This window comes from Scyliorhinus torazame, chromosome 15, assembly GCF_047496885.1.
Source record: "Scyliorhinus torazame isolate Kashiwa2021f chromosome 15, sScyTor2.1, whole genome shotgun sequence".
In the NCBI taxonomy this organism is placed as follows: Eukaryota; Metazoa; Chordata; class Chondrichthyes; order Carcharhiniformes; family Scyliorhinidae; genus Scyliorhinus; species Scyliorhinus torazame.
In genome coordinates, this window is record NC_092721.1 from 105,422,396 (window position 1) to 105,438,373 (window position 15,978).

At 47.8% G+C, this 15,978-nt stretch overlaps 1 protein-coding gene across 3 annotated transcripts in view; it reads left to right on the forward strand.

Moving 5' to 3' along the window:
• ccdc90b (coiled-coil domain containing 90B) overlaps positions 1–3,934 on the forward strand; it is a 37,369-nt gene extending 33,435 nt beyond the window's left edge. For all 3 annotated transcript variants that reach the window (XM_072476533.1, XM_072476534.1, XM_072476536.1), the window contains one exon: positions 3,181–3,934. In XM_072476533.1, coding sequence (XP_072332634.1) covers positions 3,181–3,239 — 59 coding nt within the window. In that variant the 3' untranslated portion in view covers positions 3,240–3,934. The remainder of the gene's footprint in view (positions 1–3,180) is intronic.
• Positions 3,935–15,978: the final 12,044 nt, after the last annotated feature.

Consider the following 15,978-nt stretch of genomic DNA (forward strand, 5'->3'; position numbering starts at 1 on the left):
TCCCCTCAGTGCACACGCGGTGACTGGTAAACCAGCGTGCAGCTCTCCATTTATCCGTGTTTTCTCTCCAGATTTTAGTGCACTCTTGTGCAAATAAAAAATCTGGGGCCGTGATTTTCACCATCACTGTGGTGGGGCAGGCGTGATAAAGCCAGCAACGCCAGCGCCACGAAGATGGGGGTGCCATCTTTAAAGGGCATCCCGACCTGCGATATAAATAAAGCCCCCTCCACAAGGAGTGGGGTGACCCCCAGCTCAGATAAGGGGAATCCCCTCCAATGGGGCTCCCCAAAAGGCCCAACCCTGACACTGCCAGAGGGCAGTGTATTCTCATCATTTCCTGACTCGCGCAAGATTTTAGGGTCTCATCGCCGTTTACACTGACAGCTAACTTGGACTCAGAATCCCTCCCATTAAATCAGTTGCTCAGAACATAAAGTCAAGCAATAGAAAAGACCTATTGAGGTTTATCCCTTGGGTTGATAGTGGCAATTAGTTACTTTATTAAATATTACTAATGTCCTTTGCCTGCATTGTGATTATTCTACATTTTGATAATTTTTGTCAAAAAACTGATTAATTCTGGGTGGATATTTAGAAATCTATGGTGGTGTATATTTTTCAATAATTAAAACTTGCTTTTATATATCTATTGCACTTCTAACTTTTTAAATACATCACTTTTATTGGAAATTTGAGTTAATTTCAAAATACCAATATTAGGTATGGCTCTTTTGTATCTACCCCAAGTTTCTCTATTTTCTTTCTCAAGTCTCCTGGCCGGCCTTCCATCCTTTAGTTAATTTCATCCAAAACTTTTCCCATATCCTAACTCATATCATGATCCTTTCTCTGAGTACTCCCATTCTCACTGGCCTATATTGGTAGAAGATCCAGCAATGCTTCAAATTTAAAATTATCAGCCTTCTTTTCTTTTCAAATTCTTTCACTATCTCTGTAACCTCCTTTAGCTTGACAACATTCTAAGATCTCTGTGCTTTTTGTTTTGATAAATTGTACCTAATTATTTTTTTTCCAATTGAGGGGCAATTTAGCCTGGTCAATCCATCTTCCCTGCACATCTTTGGGTGGGAGTGAGACCCACGCAGACACTGGTAGAATGTGCAAACTCCACACGGACAGTGACCCGGGACCGGGATCAAACCCGGGTCCTCGGCGCCATAAGGCAGCAGTGCTAACCACTGCGCCACCGCGCCGCCCTCCATCCCCAATTTTAATCGCGCCACTATTGGTGGCCATGCACTGAGCTGCCAGAACCCTAAGCTTTGGAACACCCTTCCAAACCCCTCCATCTGTCTTATCTATCTCTCTCCTAAGTGTTATTTCTTTAACCAAGTTTTTGATCACTTCCTTACTTATAACCATTACTTATTATTTACCTATGTGACTCGGTGTCAAATTTTGTTTCGTAATGGTGCTGTGAGGTGCCTTGAGATGTGTATCTCAAAGGTGCGATATAAATAAATTGGAGAATCTGAGCCAATAGGAATAAATAGGCCATTGGATCCAGTATATTGCTGGGCCAGACGAATAATTAATGGTGTTGATGGCATTAAGGGATGAGAGGGGGAAACAAAACAATTGTACCTGAATCAGCAGACTGAGTGGACACAGCATGGCCACAGTGCGAAAGCCAAAGTGTGCAGAAAAACCATAAATGTCTGGGCCAATGGGACCTATCAGGATTGAGATTAAAGTTTAAAAATGTGAAATTGAAACTTGAACTCCAATCTCCCTGCAGTAACACTGGACCCAATATGGAAGCATTGACAAACAGAAAAGGAATTAAGCCAATGCAGCACAACACCTCTCAGCTTTTTGCTAATCTCAGACTAGGAGTGGTGAATGGGGAATAGAAAAGACTGAGATTTGACTTCAAGGTTATATTCCAAGGACTGGTTCAGCCAAGATCTGAAACTATGGCGCGATTCTCTGGCCATGTTGTGCTCAAGCGAGAGCACAACACGGCCGGAGAATTCCAGGAAAACCCTCTCGCGGGTTCCCCGGCAGCCTCTGCTGATTCAGGCAAGTCCCGCGAGGTGTCAGATTCGGAACTCCACCCAAAAGGGACGGGACCACACTATGCTCGCAGAAGTAGGTCGTAAGCCTACTCACCCAGGATACATCGATCCCCGTTGATTCTCCAGCCTCCCGAGGGAGTCTGCAGCCAGGCATTGATCAATACTGGTCCACAAGAACGGGGATAGTGCAGGGTCGCCCCCACTGGACTTGGCACTGCCCAGCTGGCACCTTGGCACTGGCAGCCTGATACTGCTAAGGTCCTGGGTGTCACCACCAAGCTGACTGGAGCACTGCCCAGGTGCCAATGCAAGGTGCCCAGGTGCCAGAATGGCACTGCCAAGGGTCAGGGCCCAATGGGGGGGCATGCCCATGAAAGGATTTGAAGGGTGGGGTTGTGAAGCCCATATGTGTGGGGGGTGACATTGCCCAGGGGTGGGGGGGGGGGGTAAATTGCTGGCGTTTCACGCCAGACTTTCCATTTAAAAAATTTACAGCGATTCTCCTACCTGCAGGGGGCTGGCAGGGCCCCGGAGTGTTTCTCGCAGCTTCAGCTGCGCGAATGGGTCCCCTCACTTCAGGTTGCGAGTCCGTGCATGTGCACAGCGGCGGCCTGCAGCGGCCCGCTGAACGCGATGGTGGACTCAAGCCGGCGGACCTGGACCAACAAAGAAGGTCCCAACGATCTGCGCCGGCACCGCTCGATCTATCCTGCCCAATTGCTTCCCCAGCTGCCCATAAGGCCCCCCCCCACCATGGTATTTGATTCCCCCACGCCCCAACAGGGTGCCACAAACGAGTCCCGACTGGCCAGACCATGCCGTCGGGAGTTTGGCCGGTCGGGACCGGAGCATCGCTGGGAGGGCCTCTGGGCGATGGCCCCCCAACCGTGCCGCGTAATTCGCGCAGGAGCAATTCTCCGGGGACCGGAGAATCGTGGGAGCAGCGCCGGTACCGATTCTGTCGTAAATGTGGATTCTCCTCCCCCGCGCCAATCACGATTTTGTCGCGGGGCTGCGGAGAATCCAGCCCCTGGTCTGGTCAGCTCTGTGTGCATTCTGAAATTATATAGTTTGGAGTTCAGTTTTATAGAAAAGTATAAATGTATCTAATTTTGTTTTCTGTTTTATTGTTCTACAGCGTCCGTCTTTACCTGCCTAGCAATAGCATTAGGGTTTTATCGGTTGTGGCAAAAATAGAAAATGAAAGATGACCTTCAGCAACAAGCAATGAGAACCTCTGGAATTTAATGATCTTTATATTGATAAAATATTAGGATTTTCCTGGGAAGAACAGATTGTTGATCTGCTATACAACTGTTCTGCCGTGTTTTGGGGAAATCTAGTTCTGGTGCATTAATGTTAATGATTTTTATAAATTATTCTAAAAGCTGGCTAGTGAGATGGGAGATCATCCTGCTCCTTATTGGCTGCAAGGTTCTCATGTGAACTGAACTTTGTTGATTTTAACCTATAGCTGGTGAGCGGGGTCACAGCACAAAACCTGTAATTTAGCAGCCTCTGAGCGCTTAGAATGGGTTATGAGATTTCATATTGGCTGCTGTGTTGAAGCTGGGGGACTTTTGTGCACTTTGAGCAGAGCTGGATGTTGATACTTGGTTGCTCAACAACAGCATCTTCACTTGAACGCATGTTTTTACTTGCTTTTTTACCTTCGGTTTAAATCAATGTTGCAGTTTGGACTGACAGGCCAGTGTGTGGCAATAGTTTCCAGCTAATTACGGAAAGTTAAAATGTATCTATGGAACCAAATAGATCTATCTTGCTACAAAGTACTGTTTCATTCAATGTATTATTGTTACTGTTAAAAGCAACTAAACCATGTATTGTTTAGAGAATTGGAATAAAATCAGTATCTAAAAGCCTTCAAATAACAGCAAGTGAAATCTATTTGAATAATTGTCATATAACCATCATTGATAATGACGTCACCAAAGATGAACATTCCATTTTTTTAAAAAGTTAACTTATTTAATACCAATACTATATGTTCATAAAAATGCAGGGGTTATAGGCAGTAACTTCAGTGTCTATACCCATCCATATGGGTAGTGTTGTAGGAGCTTGCACAAACCATTCTCAAGCTATGAAAATCTGAAAGTAACCGCCCCAACCCTGCCACGTCCTCTCTTGATTTCGTCTAAGTGTGGTCTCAGAGGTATATCACGGAGCTTAGATTGGTTCAACCTCTGACCTTCTGCCCCATATGACCTCCGCATCCTCACTGGTCCCCCAATATCTCCATAGTTGCCAACTCTTCAAGCACATTTTGATGTAAGAAAAACAGAATAGAGTTTGACAGCTCTAATCTATTTCTAAAGAGACGCACAAAATCACATTTAAATAGCTGAGTGCATGGACAACCCATTTACACCACCCAAGTACAGATATCACCAGGAATTTTGACTAGTTTGGTGACAATCGACAAAGTTGCTTTCTTTCTACATGTACATTGGTGTGAGGGGTGAACAAGGAAAATGGCTGCTTGCTGAGAGTTGAGTTGATTTGTGGCTTGCTGCAAATACAATGCCATTGTAAAGATTATATTAATAGGAGTTAGTTCATTTGCCATATCCCTGTGGCTGTTAACTCTGGAACTGATTACTTGTCAATGCATTTTATTTACCACATGTATTTTCTCCTTTAGTAATACAATTCATTTTAATTTGTTAACACCATTGTGTTGCAGAACCATGTAGAGATTTAGATCAGTAATGAAGAATCAACATCAGAATGTATTTAGTTCCAGTTCACATGCGACATTAAATAATAATCTTTGTCACAAGTAGGCTTACATTAACATTGCAATGAAGTTACTGTGAAAAGCCCCTAGTTGCCACATTCCGGCACCTTTAAGGGTACACGAGGGAGAATTCAGAATGTCCAAATTACCTAACACCATGTCTTGTGGGAGGAAACCGGAGCACCCGGAGTAAACCCACGCAGACACTGGGAGAACGTACAGACTCCGCACAGAGAGTGATCCAATCCGGAATCGAACCTGGGACCCTGGCGCTATGAAGCAACAGTGCTAGACACTGTGCTACCATGCTGCCCCTGCTATGTACCGCCCAAGGCAACATGAGCAATATATTTACTGCACTGTCTTTTTAATTTAATATTTTTAAATGTTTTTGAGATTTTTGGAGTATACAGAACAAGGATAAGCATGGACATACATTAGGAGACAAAGGAAAAAAAGGATAAAGAAAAATATTACACACAACGGTCTGTTCTATTATTTACATCAGTCGTCTTGCATTATTTACAGTAGCGGTAGCAGTTTCCTGTTTTTTGGTCTCCAGGTTTTTGATTCTGTCTGGGACCCCTGTTTCTCTCTCCCCCCACCCCCCACCCCCCCGACTGTCTAGTATGTCTTTTTCCCTTGTCTGTTCTTGTACCTTGCTCCAGTTACATTAGTGTGATGCTGTGTCTTGTCTTTTTTGTTGGGCATGGTTGGGTTCCATGTTCCCCTTCCCAACCCCCACCCCCTTCCTTGCTGTGTCGTGGCTACCCTGTCCTGTTCTTTGGCTGTTGGCTACGAACAGGTCTTGGAACAACCGAGTGAATGGCTCGCACATTTTGTGGAAGCCCTCTGACCCTCGGATGGTGAATTTAATTTTCTCCATTTGGAGAAATTCCAATAGGTCTGACAGCCAATTGTATTATTCACCAAAATATTTATTTGGTCCATCTAGACAACGGAATCCAGGTTATAAAATTTAGACTTAAAAACTGACTTTAGGACTTAAAAATTGACTCTGGATAATACCGTGCACCCGATTCAATTATTCCCCATCTTCTCCGTGCACATCAGCAGTAAAAGATCCTGGGTGGGTTTCTCTGTCCCACGGTGCAGCACGCCGTCGGGATTCTCCGTTTCGCCGGCTGGTCAATGGGGTTTCCCATTGGAGGACAGCCCCACACTGTCTGGAACCTCCGGGCTGCTGGCAAAACGGAGAATCCCGACAGTGGAGAATTCAGCTCCATATTTGGTCTTTATTCCGCACATGCAATGTGACAGGATACGAATACAGACACATTATGCCCTGGATTTTCCACTCGAGTCATGCTAGTTTACTGTGCTGGCAGAACCAAATCCAAAAATATTGTTTTATATTAACTCCAGCATTCGGCCAGTCATTCGCATCTACTACCAACCCTCCAGACAGAACCACCCGCTGCCAGAAAATACACTGACAATCCATGTTGGACGAAGGCGGTGAGGGCGCCTGAAAGCAGATCGCACAAAAAGTGGCTCCTGCCAAGGCATGGTATTTTGATCCTTTTTGCAATTTTTTTTCGGGAGATTTTGAGACAAGATACACAACGAGCCCAGTGGTAGTGGCCACGCTGAGAATGTGGACCCAGCTGAGACAACACTTTGGGCTAACAAAAATGTTTTCCATGGCCCCCCATCTGCAGCAATCACAGATTCCCCCCAGCTAGGCTAGATACCACCTTCAAAAGATGGAGGCGGGATGGGGGCACACTGACGGTCGGTGACTTTTACATAGGGCACAGACTAGCGACACTGGATGAACAGACGAGGAAGTGGAAACCTGCAAAAGGACAGGAAAAGAGACATATCCAAATAAAACACTTCCTCTGCAAAGAGACAGCAGGGAGCCCCAAAAACCACACTACTAGAGGACCTGATAGGCACAAGCAACAAAAAGGGGGGGTTATGTGGGAAAATATATGGACAGTTGCTGGACAGAGCTCGAACACCACTGGACGAGACCAGTCACAAATGGGAGGATGAACTGGGCACCAAAGGACTGCGCAACCCGGGGGGGGGGGGGGGGGGGGGAGAGACAGAATCAAGGTGGGGAAACCACAAAAGGAGGGAGCTATCCCTGAAAATAAAAGCAAAACACAACTGAAGCCAAAAGGGTAAGGGGGGAGGGACTATAAACCGATCCAGAGGGTGGCAAAATGTGTATACGGTCAATTAAATGAAAGACCAAATAAACCTCTCTGTACAACAAAGTAAATTAACGTGGGTAAGAAAAATGTGATGTGTATATACACAATTGTTCATAAATATGAGAAATGCCAATAAAAAGATTTTTTTTAAAAAGAAAATCCATGTCAACTGTCTTCATAATATTTATTCATTTGATTTACAATAGATCTGACACCTATAGTGGAGCATTAATATTGACATGGACTCACTAACATGTTTCTCTACGTGATGCTGTGACGGTGATGCTTTCACTGGAAAGTCTTAGCTAAATGTTCATGATGCCTGCCTGGCCACCAGGTGTCTCTGCATCAATGTATTTGTATTTGGAGCTATCAGCCAGCCAGCCTTTCTTGGGATTATAAGTAAATATTTAAGTGATTTATTTAAGTCTTCATATCTCTGTGCAGTCTGCCTTTCCTCCCAATGTACCAGCCTGTCCAACACTGCTCATTTCAGCCAAAATTTATAGCTACTTGCTCTTCAACTGAAGGATAGAATAGCTATTGCACAGAATTTCCTTGCTCATACCCACGCCATTGCTTTTGATTCTCTGATATTGTCCCTTGCACAGGAGGCCTCCAGGACTACCAATAAACAGCTGCTGAATGGATTGCCACCTGCAAACCACTATCAACTTGGTAATCGAATCTCCAGCCACAAGTCAAAGATCTTTATGGGTGCGATCTTCCAGCTATGCTGCGCCAGGAAAGCGGTGCAGCGGGGCCGGTGAAAGCCGGGAGGCCCCGCTCCCCAGATCTACCCAGCTCACAATGCCTCGTGAGATTCAACACAATCTCGCGAGACATTGCAAGGGGAATCCCACCCACTATGGGTGGGATCGGCTTTTGGCATGTCTGCATATTAGAGCGAGGCAGTAAGCCTTACACTAATGTTCAGACTCCCAAGGTACCGGAGGCTTTGAGATCTAATCCCTTTGCCTCGGGGACCTCAGGCAAGCGCTGTTTGGTGCTGGTGCCCCACAAACAGCGACAAGACGGAACGGCATTCGTGGGGGTATCCAGCTGCTTGCCCTTTGTGCAGGGTGGTGCCCTGGCACTAGTGCCAGCCTGCTACCCTGGCAGTGCCACATGGGTGCCAGCCTGGCAGTGCCAAGGTACCCAGGTGGCACTGCCTGCTGGCAGGGGCACAGCCAGTGTGCCATGTTGGAACCTTCAATGGTGTCAACTATTTTGGCAAAGGTAAGTTCAAAATGAAACACAGAAATTAAAAAGTATTTGAACATTGAGGCATGATCAATTTGGCTGGAGACGAAGTTGAATTCAAACTGAGGCTTTATTAGTATCTGAAGTGTGGCCTCCTACAGCAGCTGACAAAATGGCAGCTAGCTGAAGGCCACGCATATTCATAACCCGGCTCCTGGGCAGAGCTAGCACGCAGGGGCCCAGGTGAACCTGTAGTGCAGGTTCTACCGTTCAACCCTTAATATAGGAACACAGTCGTTTACCACATTCACCCCCTGTTAAAATTGATTCCGGCGGGGGTGGTGGATAACTATATACAATTCGCAATCTTTAATATTTACAGAACAGTGGGGGAAAAAAAATGTCTCTGGACATCCGGTGGGCCGGTCAGAGGTTCAGCCGATCCGGCACCTTGATCGTCCTCTGGGATCGATGAAGTGGAGCCGGCGATGTTGGTGCTGCCATGGTCGAAGTTGACTCTGGGAGCGTGCCGAAATCCTCTTCATCAATGGGGGTGGGCAGGGGGAGGATGGCGCCAGGGGTGTTGTGGGGGTGGAACCTGCTGGTGCCAGGTCCCTGAGGGAGACGGTATCCTGGCGGCCGTCGGGGAACGCCACGTAGGCATACGTTTGCATGGAGCAGGTGCACCCTTTCCACCAACTGGTCCGCCTTGTGGAGCCGCACATGTTTACGGAGAAGCACTGTTCCCGGAGCTGTGAGCCAAGTTGGGAGTGATACCCCAGATGTGGACTTCCTGGGGAAGGCAAAAAGGCGTTCATGTGGTGTACTATTAGTAGCAGTGCAAAGTAATGAGCGAATGGAATGTAGTGCATCAGGGAGGACCTCTTGCCAGCGGGAGGCCGGGAGATTTCTGGACCGTAGGGCCAGCTGGACGGCCCTCCATACCTTCCCATTCTCCCTTTCTACCTGTCCATTTCCCCAGGGGTTGTAGCTCGTCGCTCTGCTGGAGGCGATACCCCTGCTGAGCAGGAACTGGCGTAGCTCATCACTCCTGAATGAGAATCCCCTGTCACTGTGGATGTGGGCAGGGAAGCCGAACAGAGTGAAGGTAGAATTAAGGGCTTTAATGATGGTGGCAGACGTCATGTCGGGGCATGGGATGGCAAAGGGAAAACGGGAGTATTCATCGATCACACTGAGGAAATACATAAGAACATAAGAACTAGGAACAGGAGTAGGTCATCTGGCCCCTCGAGCCTGCTCCGCCATTTAATGAGATCATGGCTGATCTTTGTAGACTCAGCTCCACTCTCCGGCCCGTACACCATATCCCCGAATCCCTTTATTCTTTAGAAAGTCATCTATCTTTTTCTTAAAAACGTTTAAAGAAGGAGCCTCAACTGCTTCACTGGGCAAGGAATTCCAGAGATTCACAACCCTTTGGGTGAAGAAGTTCCTCCTACACTCCGTCCTAAATCTACTTCCCCTTATTTTGAGGCTATTCCCCCTAGTTCTGCTTTCCCCGACCAGTGGAAACAACCTGCCCGCATCTATCCTATCTATTCCCTTCATAATTTTATATGTTTCAATAAGATCCCCCCACATCCTTCTAAACTCCAATGAGTACAGTCCCAGTCTACTCAACCTCTCGTCATAATCTAATCCCCTCAACTCTGGGATCAACCTAGTGAATCTCCTCTGCACTCCCTCCAGTGCCAATATGTCCTTTCTCAGGTAAGGAGACCAAAACTGAACACAATACTCCAGATGCGGCCTCACCAACACCCTATACAATTGCAGCATAACCTCCCTAGTCTTGAACTCCATCCCTCTAGCAACAAAAAACAAAACTCGATTAGCCTTCTTAATCACCTGTTGCACCTGCACACCAACTTTCTGCGACTCGTGCACCAGCACACCCAGGTCCCTCTGCACAGCAGCATGTTTTAACATCTTACCGTTTAAATAATAATCCATTCTGCTGTTATTCCTCCCAAAATGGATAGCTTCACACTTGGCAACATTGAATTCCATCTGCCAGACCCTAGCCCATTCACCTAACCTATCCAAATCCTTCTGCAGACTTCCGGCATCCTCTGCACTTTTTGCTTTACCACTCATCTTGGTGTCGTCTGCAATCTTTGACACATTGCACTTGGTCCCCAACTCCAAATCGTCGATGTAAATTGTGAACAGCTGCGGGCCCAACACTGATCCTGGAGGGACCCCACTAGTTACAGGTTGCCAACCAGAGAAACACCCATTTATCCCCACTCTCTGCTTTCTGTTAGTTAACCAATCCTCTACCCATGCTACCACTTTACCCTCAATGCCATGCATCTTTAGTTTATGCAGCAACCTTTTGTGTGGCACCTTGTCAAAAGCTTTCTGGAAATCCAGATATACCACATCCATTGGCTCCCCGTTATCTACTGCACTGGTAACGTCCTCAAAAAATTCTACCAAATTAGTCATACACGACCTACCCTTTGTGAACCCATGCTGCGTCTGCCCAATGGGACAATTTCCCTCCAGGTGCCCCGCTATTTCCTCCTCAATGATAGATTCCAGCATTTTCCCTACAACCGAAGTTAAGCTTACCGGAGTATAATTACCCGCTTTGTGCCAACCTCCTTTTTTAAACAGTGGTGTCACGTTTGCTACTTTCCAATCCGCTGGGACCACCCCAGAGTGTAGTGAATTTTGATACATTATTACTAGTGCGTTTACAATTTCCCTAGCCGTCTCTTTTAACACTCTGGGATGCATCCCATCAGGGCCAGGAGACTGGTTTACCTTTAGCCCCATTAGCTTGCCCAATACTGCCGCCTTAGTGATTACAATCATCTCAAGGTCCTCACCTATCATATCTTTATTTCCATCAGTCACTGGCATGTTATTTGTGTCCTCCACTGTGAAGACTGACCCAAGAAATCTGTTCAGCTCCTCAGCCATTTCCCCGTCTCCTATTATTAAAGCTCCCGTCTCATCTTCCAAAGGACCAATATTTACCTTAGCCACTCTTTTTTGTCTTATATATTTGTAGAAGCTTTTACTATCTGCTTTTATGTTCTGAGCCAGTTTACTTTCATAGTCTACCTTACTCTTCTTTATAGCTTTTTTAGTAGCTTTCTGTTGTCCCCTAAAGACTTCCCAGTCCTCTAGTCTCCCACTAATTTGCCACTTTGTATGTTTTTTTCCTTCAATTTGATACTCTCCCTCACCTCCTTAGATATCCACGGTCGATTTTTCCCCTTTCTACCGTCTTTCTTTTATGAACCTTTTCTGAACACTGTGAAAGATCGCTCGGAAGGTTCTCCACTGTTCCTCAACTGCTTCACCATGAAGTCTTTGCTCCCAGTCTACCTTAGCTAGTTCTTCTCTCATCCCATTGTAATCGCCTTTGTTTAAGCACAAAACACGAGTGTTTGATTTTACCTTGTCATCCTCCAACTGTATTTTAAATTCCACCATATTGTGGTCGCTCCTTCCAAGAGGATCCCGAACTATGAGATCATTAGTCAATACTGCCTCATTACACAGGACCAGATCTAGGACCGCTTGTTCCCTTGTAGGTTCCATTACATACTGTTCCAGGAAATTATCCCGGGCACATTCTATAAACTCCTCCTCAAGGCTGCCTTTACCAACCTGGTTAAACCAATCGATATGCAGATTAAAATCTCCCATAATAACCGCTGTACCATTTCTACATGCATCTGTTATTTCTTTGCTTATTGCCTGCCCTACCATCCTGTTGCTATTTGGTGGCCTATAGACTGCTCCTATCAGTGACCTTTTCGCCTTACTATTCCTGATTTCCACCCAAATTGATTCAACCTTGTCCTCCATAGCACCAATATCATCCCTTACTATTGCCCGGATGCCATCCTTAAACAACAAAGCTACACCACCGCCCTTACCGTCTATTCTACCCTTTCGTATAGTCTGATACCCTTGGATATTTAACTCCCAGTCGTGACCATCTTTTAACCCGGCCACTAAATCAGTCATTCACGATGATTTGCGCCATCAACTCATTTACCTTATTTCGCATACTACGAGCATTCAGGTAAAGTACACTTATGCTGTTTTTATGTCTTTGTTATGAATCCTAACACCTTGATCAGTAACTTTTCGCAAATTATTTTTCCTATTACCCTTTCTCCCAATTTTCCTGGTCTTTGAACCCATATCTCTACATAATAACCTGTCACGTAACCTGCTGCCTTGATCTCCATTAACCATTATACTGTCCATAGCTTTACACTTCCCTTCCCCCCAACTTGCTAGTTTAAAGTCCTTGTGACCAACCTATTTATCCTATTCGCTAGAACACTGGTCCCAGAATGGTTCAGGTGAAGAACGTCCCAACGGTACAGGTCCCTCCTGCCCCAGTACTGATGCCAATGCCCCATGAAATGGAATCCCTCTTTCCCGCACCACTCCTTTAGCCACGTGTTAACTTCCCTAATTTTCTCAACCCTTTGCTAATTGGCACGTGGATCAGGTAGTAATCCAGAGATTATAACCCTGGAGGACCGGTTCTTTAATTTAGTCCCTAGTGTTTGATAATCCCCAAACAGATCCTCTTTCCTAGTCTTACCTATGTTGTTAGTCCCAACGTGGACCACAACAACTGGATCCTCCCCCTCCCTCTCCAAAATCCTTTCAAGCCGATCAGAGATGTCCCTCACCCTGGCACCGGGCAGGCAACATACCATGCGGGACTCTCGATCTGGCTTACAAAGGATGCCATCAATCCCCCTAATTATAGAATCCCCTACAACTACCACTTGTCTTTTTGCTCCCCCCTCTTGAATGGCTTCCTGTACCACGGTGCAGTGGTCAGTCAACGCATCCTCCCTACAGCCCTCTTCCTCATCCACACAGGGAGCAAGTACCTCATACCTGTTGGACAAGGTCAAGGGCTGAGGCCCTTCAACTCCTAAACTCAGGATCCCCCTACCTGCCTCCCTTGCAGTCACACCACTCTGTCCCTGACCACTGTGCGAATTAACGGTACTTATTCTACCGGATGTGACTGCCTCCTGAAACAAAGTGCCCAGGTAATTTTCCTCCTCCCTGATGTGCCGCAGTGTGTGCAGCTCGGTCTCCAGCTCATCAATTCTGAGCCGAAGTTCCTCGAGCAGCCAACACTTGCTGCAGATGTGGTCACTGACGGTCTCAATGGGATCCACCAGTTCCATCATCATACCGCAACAGCACATCACCTGTCCAGCCATATTCAATTAGTTAATTAATTTAAATAATAATTTTTTAAATTTTTATATAGAGCCTCAAGGATAAACCCGAACACCAACAAAAACACAGCCCTCTCTCGCCACTCACCCGAACTCAGTCACTCACCTAAACTCAGATGCACTCTGTTCCAATCAGCACTCGGTGACTAAAGGCACTCCTGCCACACCTTTTGTGCACTCACCTCTCCCAGCACTGTCCCGGCTCTCTCCTCCCGTGCTTTTTAAATCTCCCAGCTCTCTCCTCCCGCGCTGTTTTCGCTGTCCCGGCTCGCTCTCCTCTCACGCTGTTTTCGCATGTGTCGGTCGGAGGAGGGGAGGGGGCCTTTGAAATCCACGCTGAGGCGTTCAAAGGGGTGGGAGGCCTTCACCAGGTGCGCGCGATCCGGCCGGTAGAAGTGCGGTTTGCACTCCGTACAGACCTGGCAGTCCTTACTTCCTCGACGGAGTAGGGCAAATTTTGTGCCTTAATGAAGTGGTACAACCGAGTGACCCCTGGGTGACAAAGGCTGTCGTGTAGAGTCCGGAGTCCATCTACCTGTACGCTGGCACATGTACCTCGGGATAGGGTGTCTGGGGGCTCGTTGAGTTTGTCAGGGCGATACTTAATCTCGTAGTTATAGGTGGAGAGCTCGATTCTCCACCGCAAGGTTTTGTCATTTTTGATCTTGCCCCGTTGCGTTTTGTTGAGCATGAAGGCTACCGACCGTTAGTCAGTGAGGAGAGTAAATCTCCTGCCGGCCAGGTAATGCCTCCAATGTCGCACAGCCTCAACGATAGCCTGGGCCTCCTTTTTGACGGATGAGTGCCGAATTTCAGAGGCATGGAGGGTGCGGGAAAAGAATGCCACGGGCCTGCCTGCCTGGTTGAGGGTGGCGGCAAGGGCGACGTCTAATGCGTCGCTTTCTACTTGGAAATGAAGTGTTTCGTCTACAGTGGGCATTGTGGCCTTGGCAAGATCAGCTCTGATCCGGGCAAAGGCCTGTTGGGCCTCTGCCGTCAGGGGGAAATGAGTGGACTATATGAGTGGGCGGGCCTTGTCCGCATAGTTTGGGATCCACTGAGCGTAATACGAGAAGAACCCCAGGCAGCGTTTGAGGGCCTTGGGGCAGTGGGGGAGGGAAAGCTCCATGAGGGGGCGCATGCGGTCGGGATCAGGCCCCAGAGCTCCGTTCTGGACCATGTAGCCGAGGATGGCTAAGCGGTTTGTACGGAACACACACTTCTCCTTGTTGTACGTGAGGTTGAGGAGAGTGGCGGTGCGGAGAAATTTAGCGAGGTTGGCGTCGTGGTCCTGCTGATCATGGCCGCAGATGGTCACATTGTCTAGGTACGGAAACGTGGCCCGCAAGCCGTACCGGTCAACCATTCGGTCCATCTCCCTTTGGAAGACCGAAACCCCATTGGTGACGCCGAAGGGGACCCTAAGGAAGTAATATAGCCGGCCGTCTGCCTCGAAGACGGTGTATGGCCGGTCCGATTTACGGATGTGGAGCTGGTGGTAAGCGGATTTCAGGTCCACCGTTGAGAAGACCCGGTACTGTGCAATCTGGTTAACCATGTCAGATATGCGTGTGAGGGGGTACACGTCGCGTTGCGTGTACCTGTTGATGGTCTGGCTGTAGTCCACGACCATTCAATTTTTCTCCCCAGACTTAACCACTACGACTTGAGCTCTCCAGGGGCTGTTGCTGGCCTCGATGACTCCCTCCTGAAGCAACCGCTGGATCTCGGATCTGATGAAGGCCTTATCCTAGGTGCTGTACCATCTGCTCCTGGTGGTGACGGGTTTGCAATCTGGAGTTAGATTGGCAAAGAGGGAAGGAGGATCGACCTTTAGGGTCGCGAGGCCGCACACAGTGAGGGGTGGTAAGTGCCCGCCGAATTTAAGAGTCAGGCTCTGGAGGTTGCACTGAAAATTCAGGCCAAGGATAAATGCAGCGCAGAGGTTAGGGAGGACGAAGAGGCGAAAACCGTGGAACTCTACGCCTTGGACTGTGAGCATGACCATGCAGTACCCTGGGATCGCTACGTGATGGGATCCGGAGGCCAGGGAGATACTTTGATTGGTAGGGTGTACCTTAAGGGAGCAGCGCCTTACCGTATTTGGATGTGCAAAGCTCTTGGTGCTCCCGGAGTCCAGTAGGCAGGAGGTCACGTGGACGTTGACTTTAATGCTGGTGGATGCGTTGGTCAGAGTGTGTGGTCTGGACTGGTCGATTACCATGGATGCGAGTCGTGGTTGATCGTCGGGTAGTGAGGCGGCCGCTGCATCGGGGTCCTGAAATGCCGTTGGTCTCAATGTGCAGAGGGGTGTACAAGATGGCGGCGCCCGGAGGTCCTGGGGGTCACAAAATGGTGACGCCCATGGAATGCACGTTGCGGGGGTGGAGCAAGATGGCGGCGCCCATGAAACACACGTATTGTGTGCAGGGGAGAAGATGGCGGCGGCCATTGCTCGCACATGGCCTGGGGAGGAGGGGAGGATAGCGGCGCCCATTGTCCGTGACCGGGGGGGTGGGGCG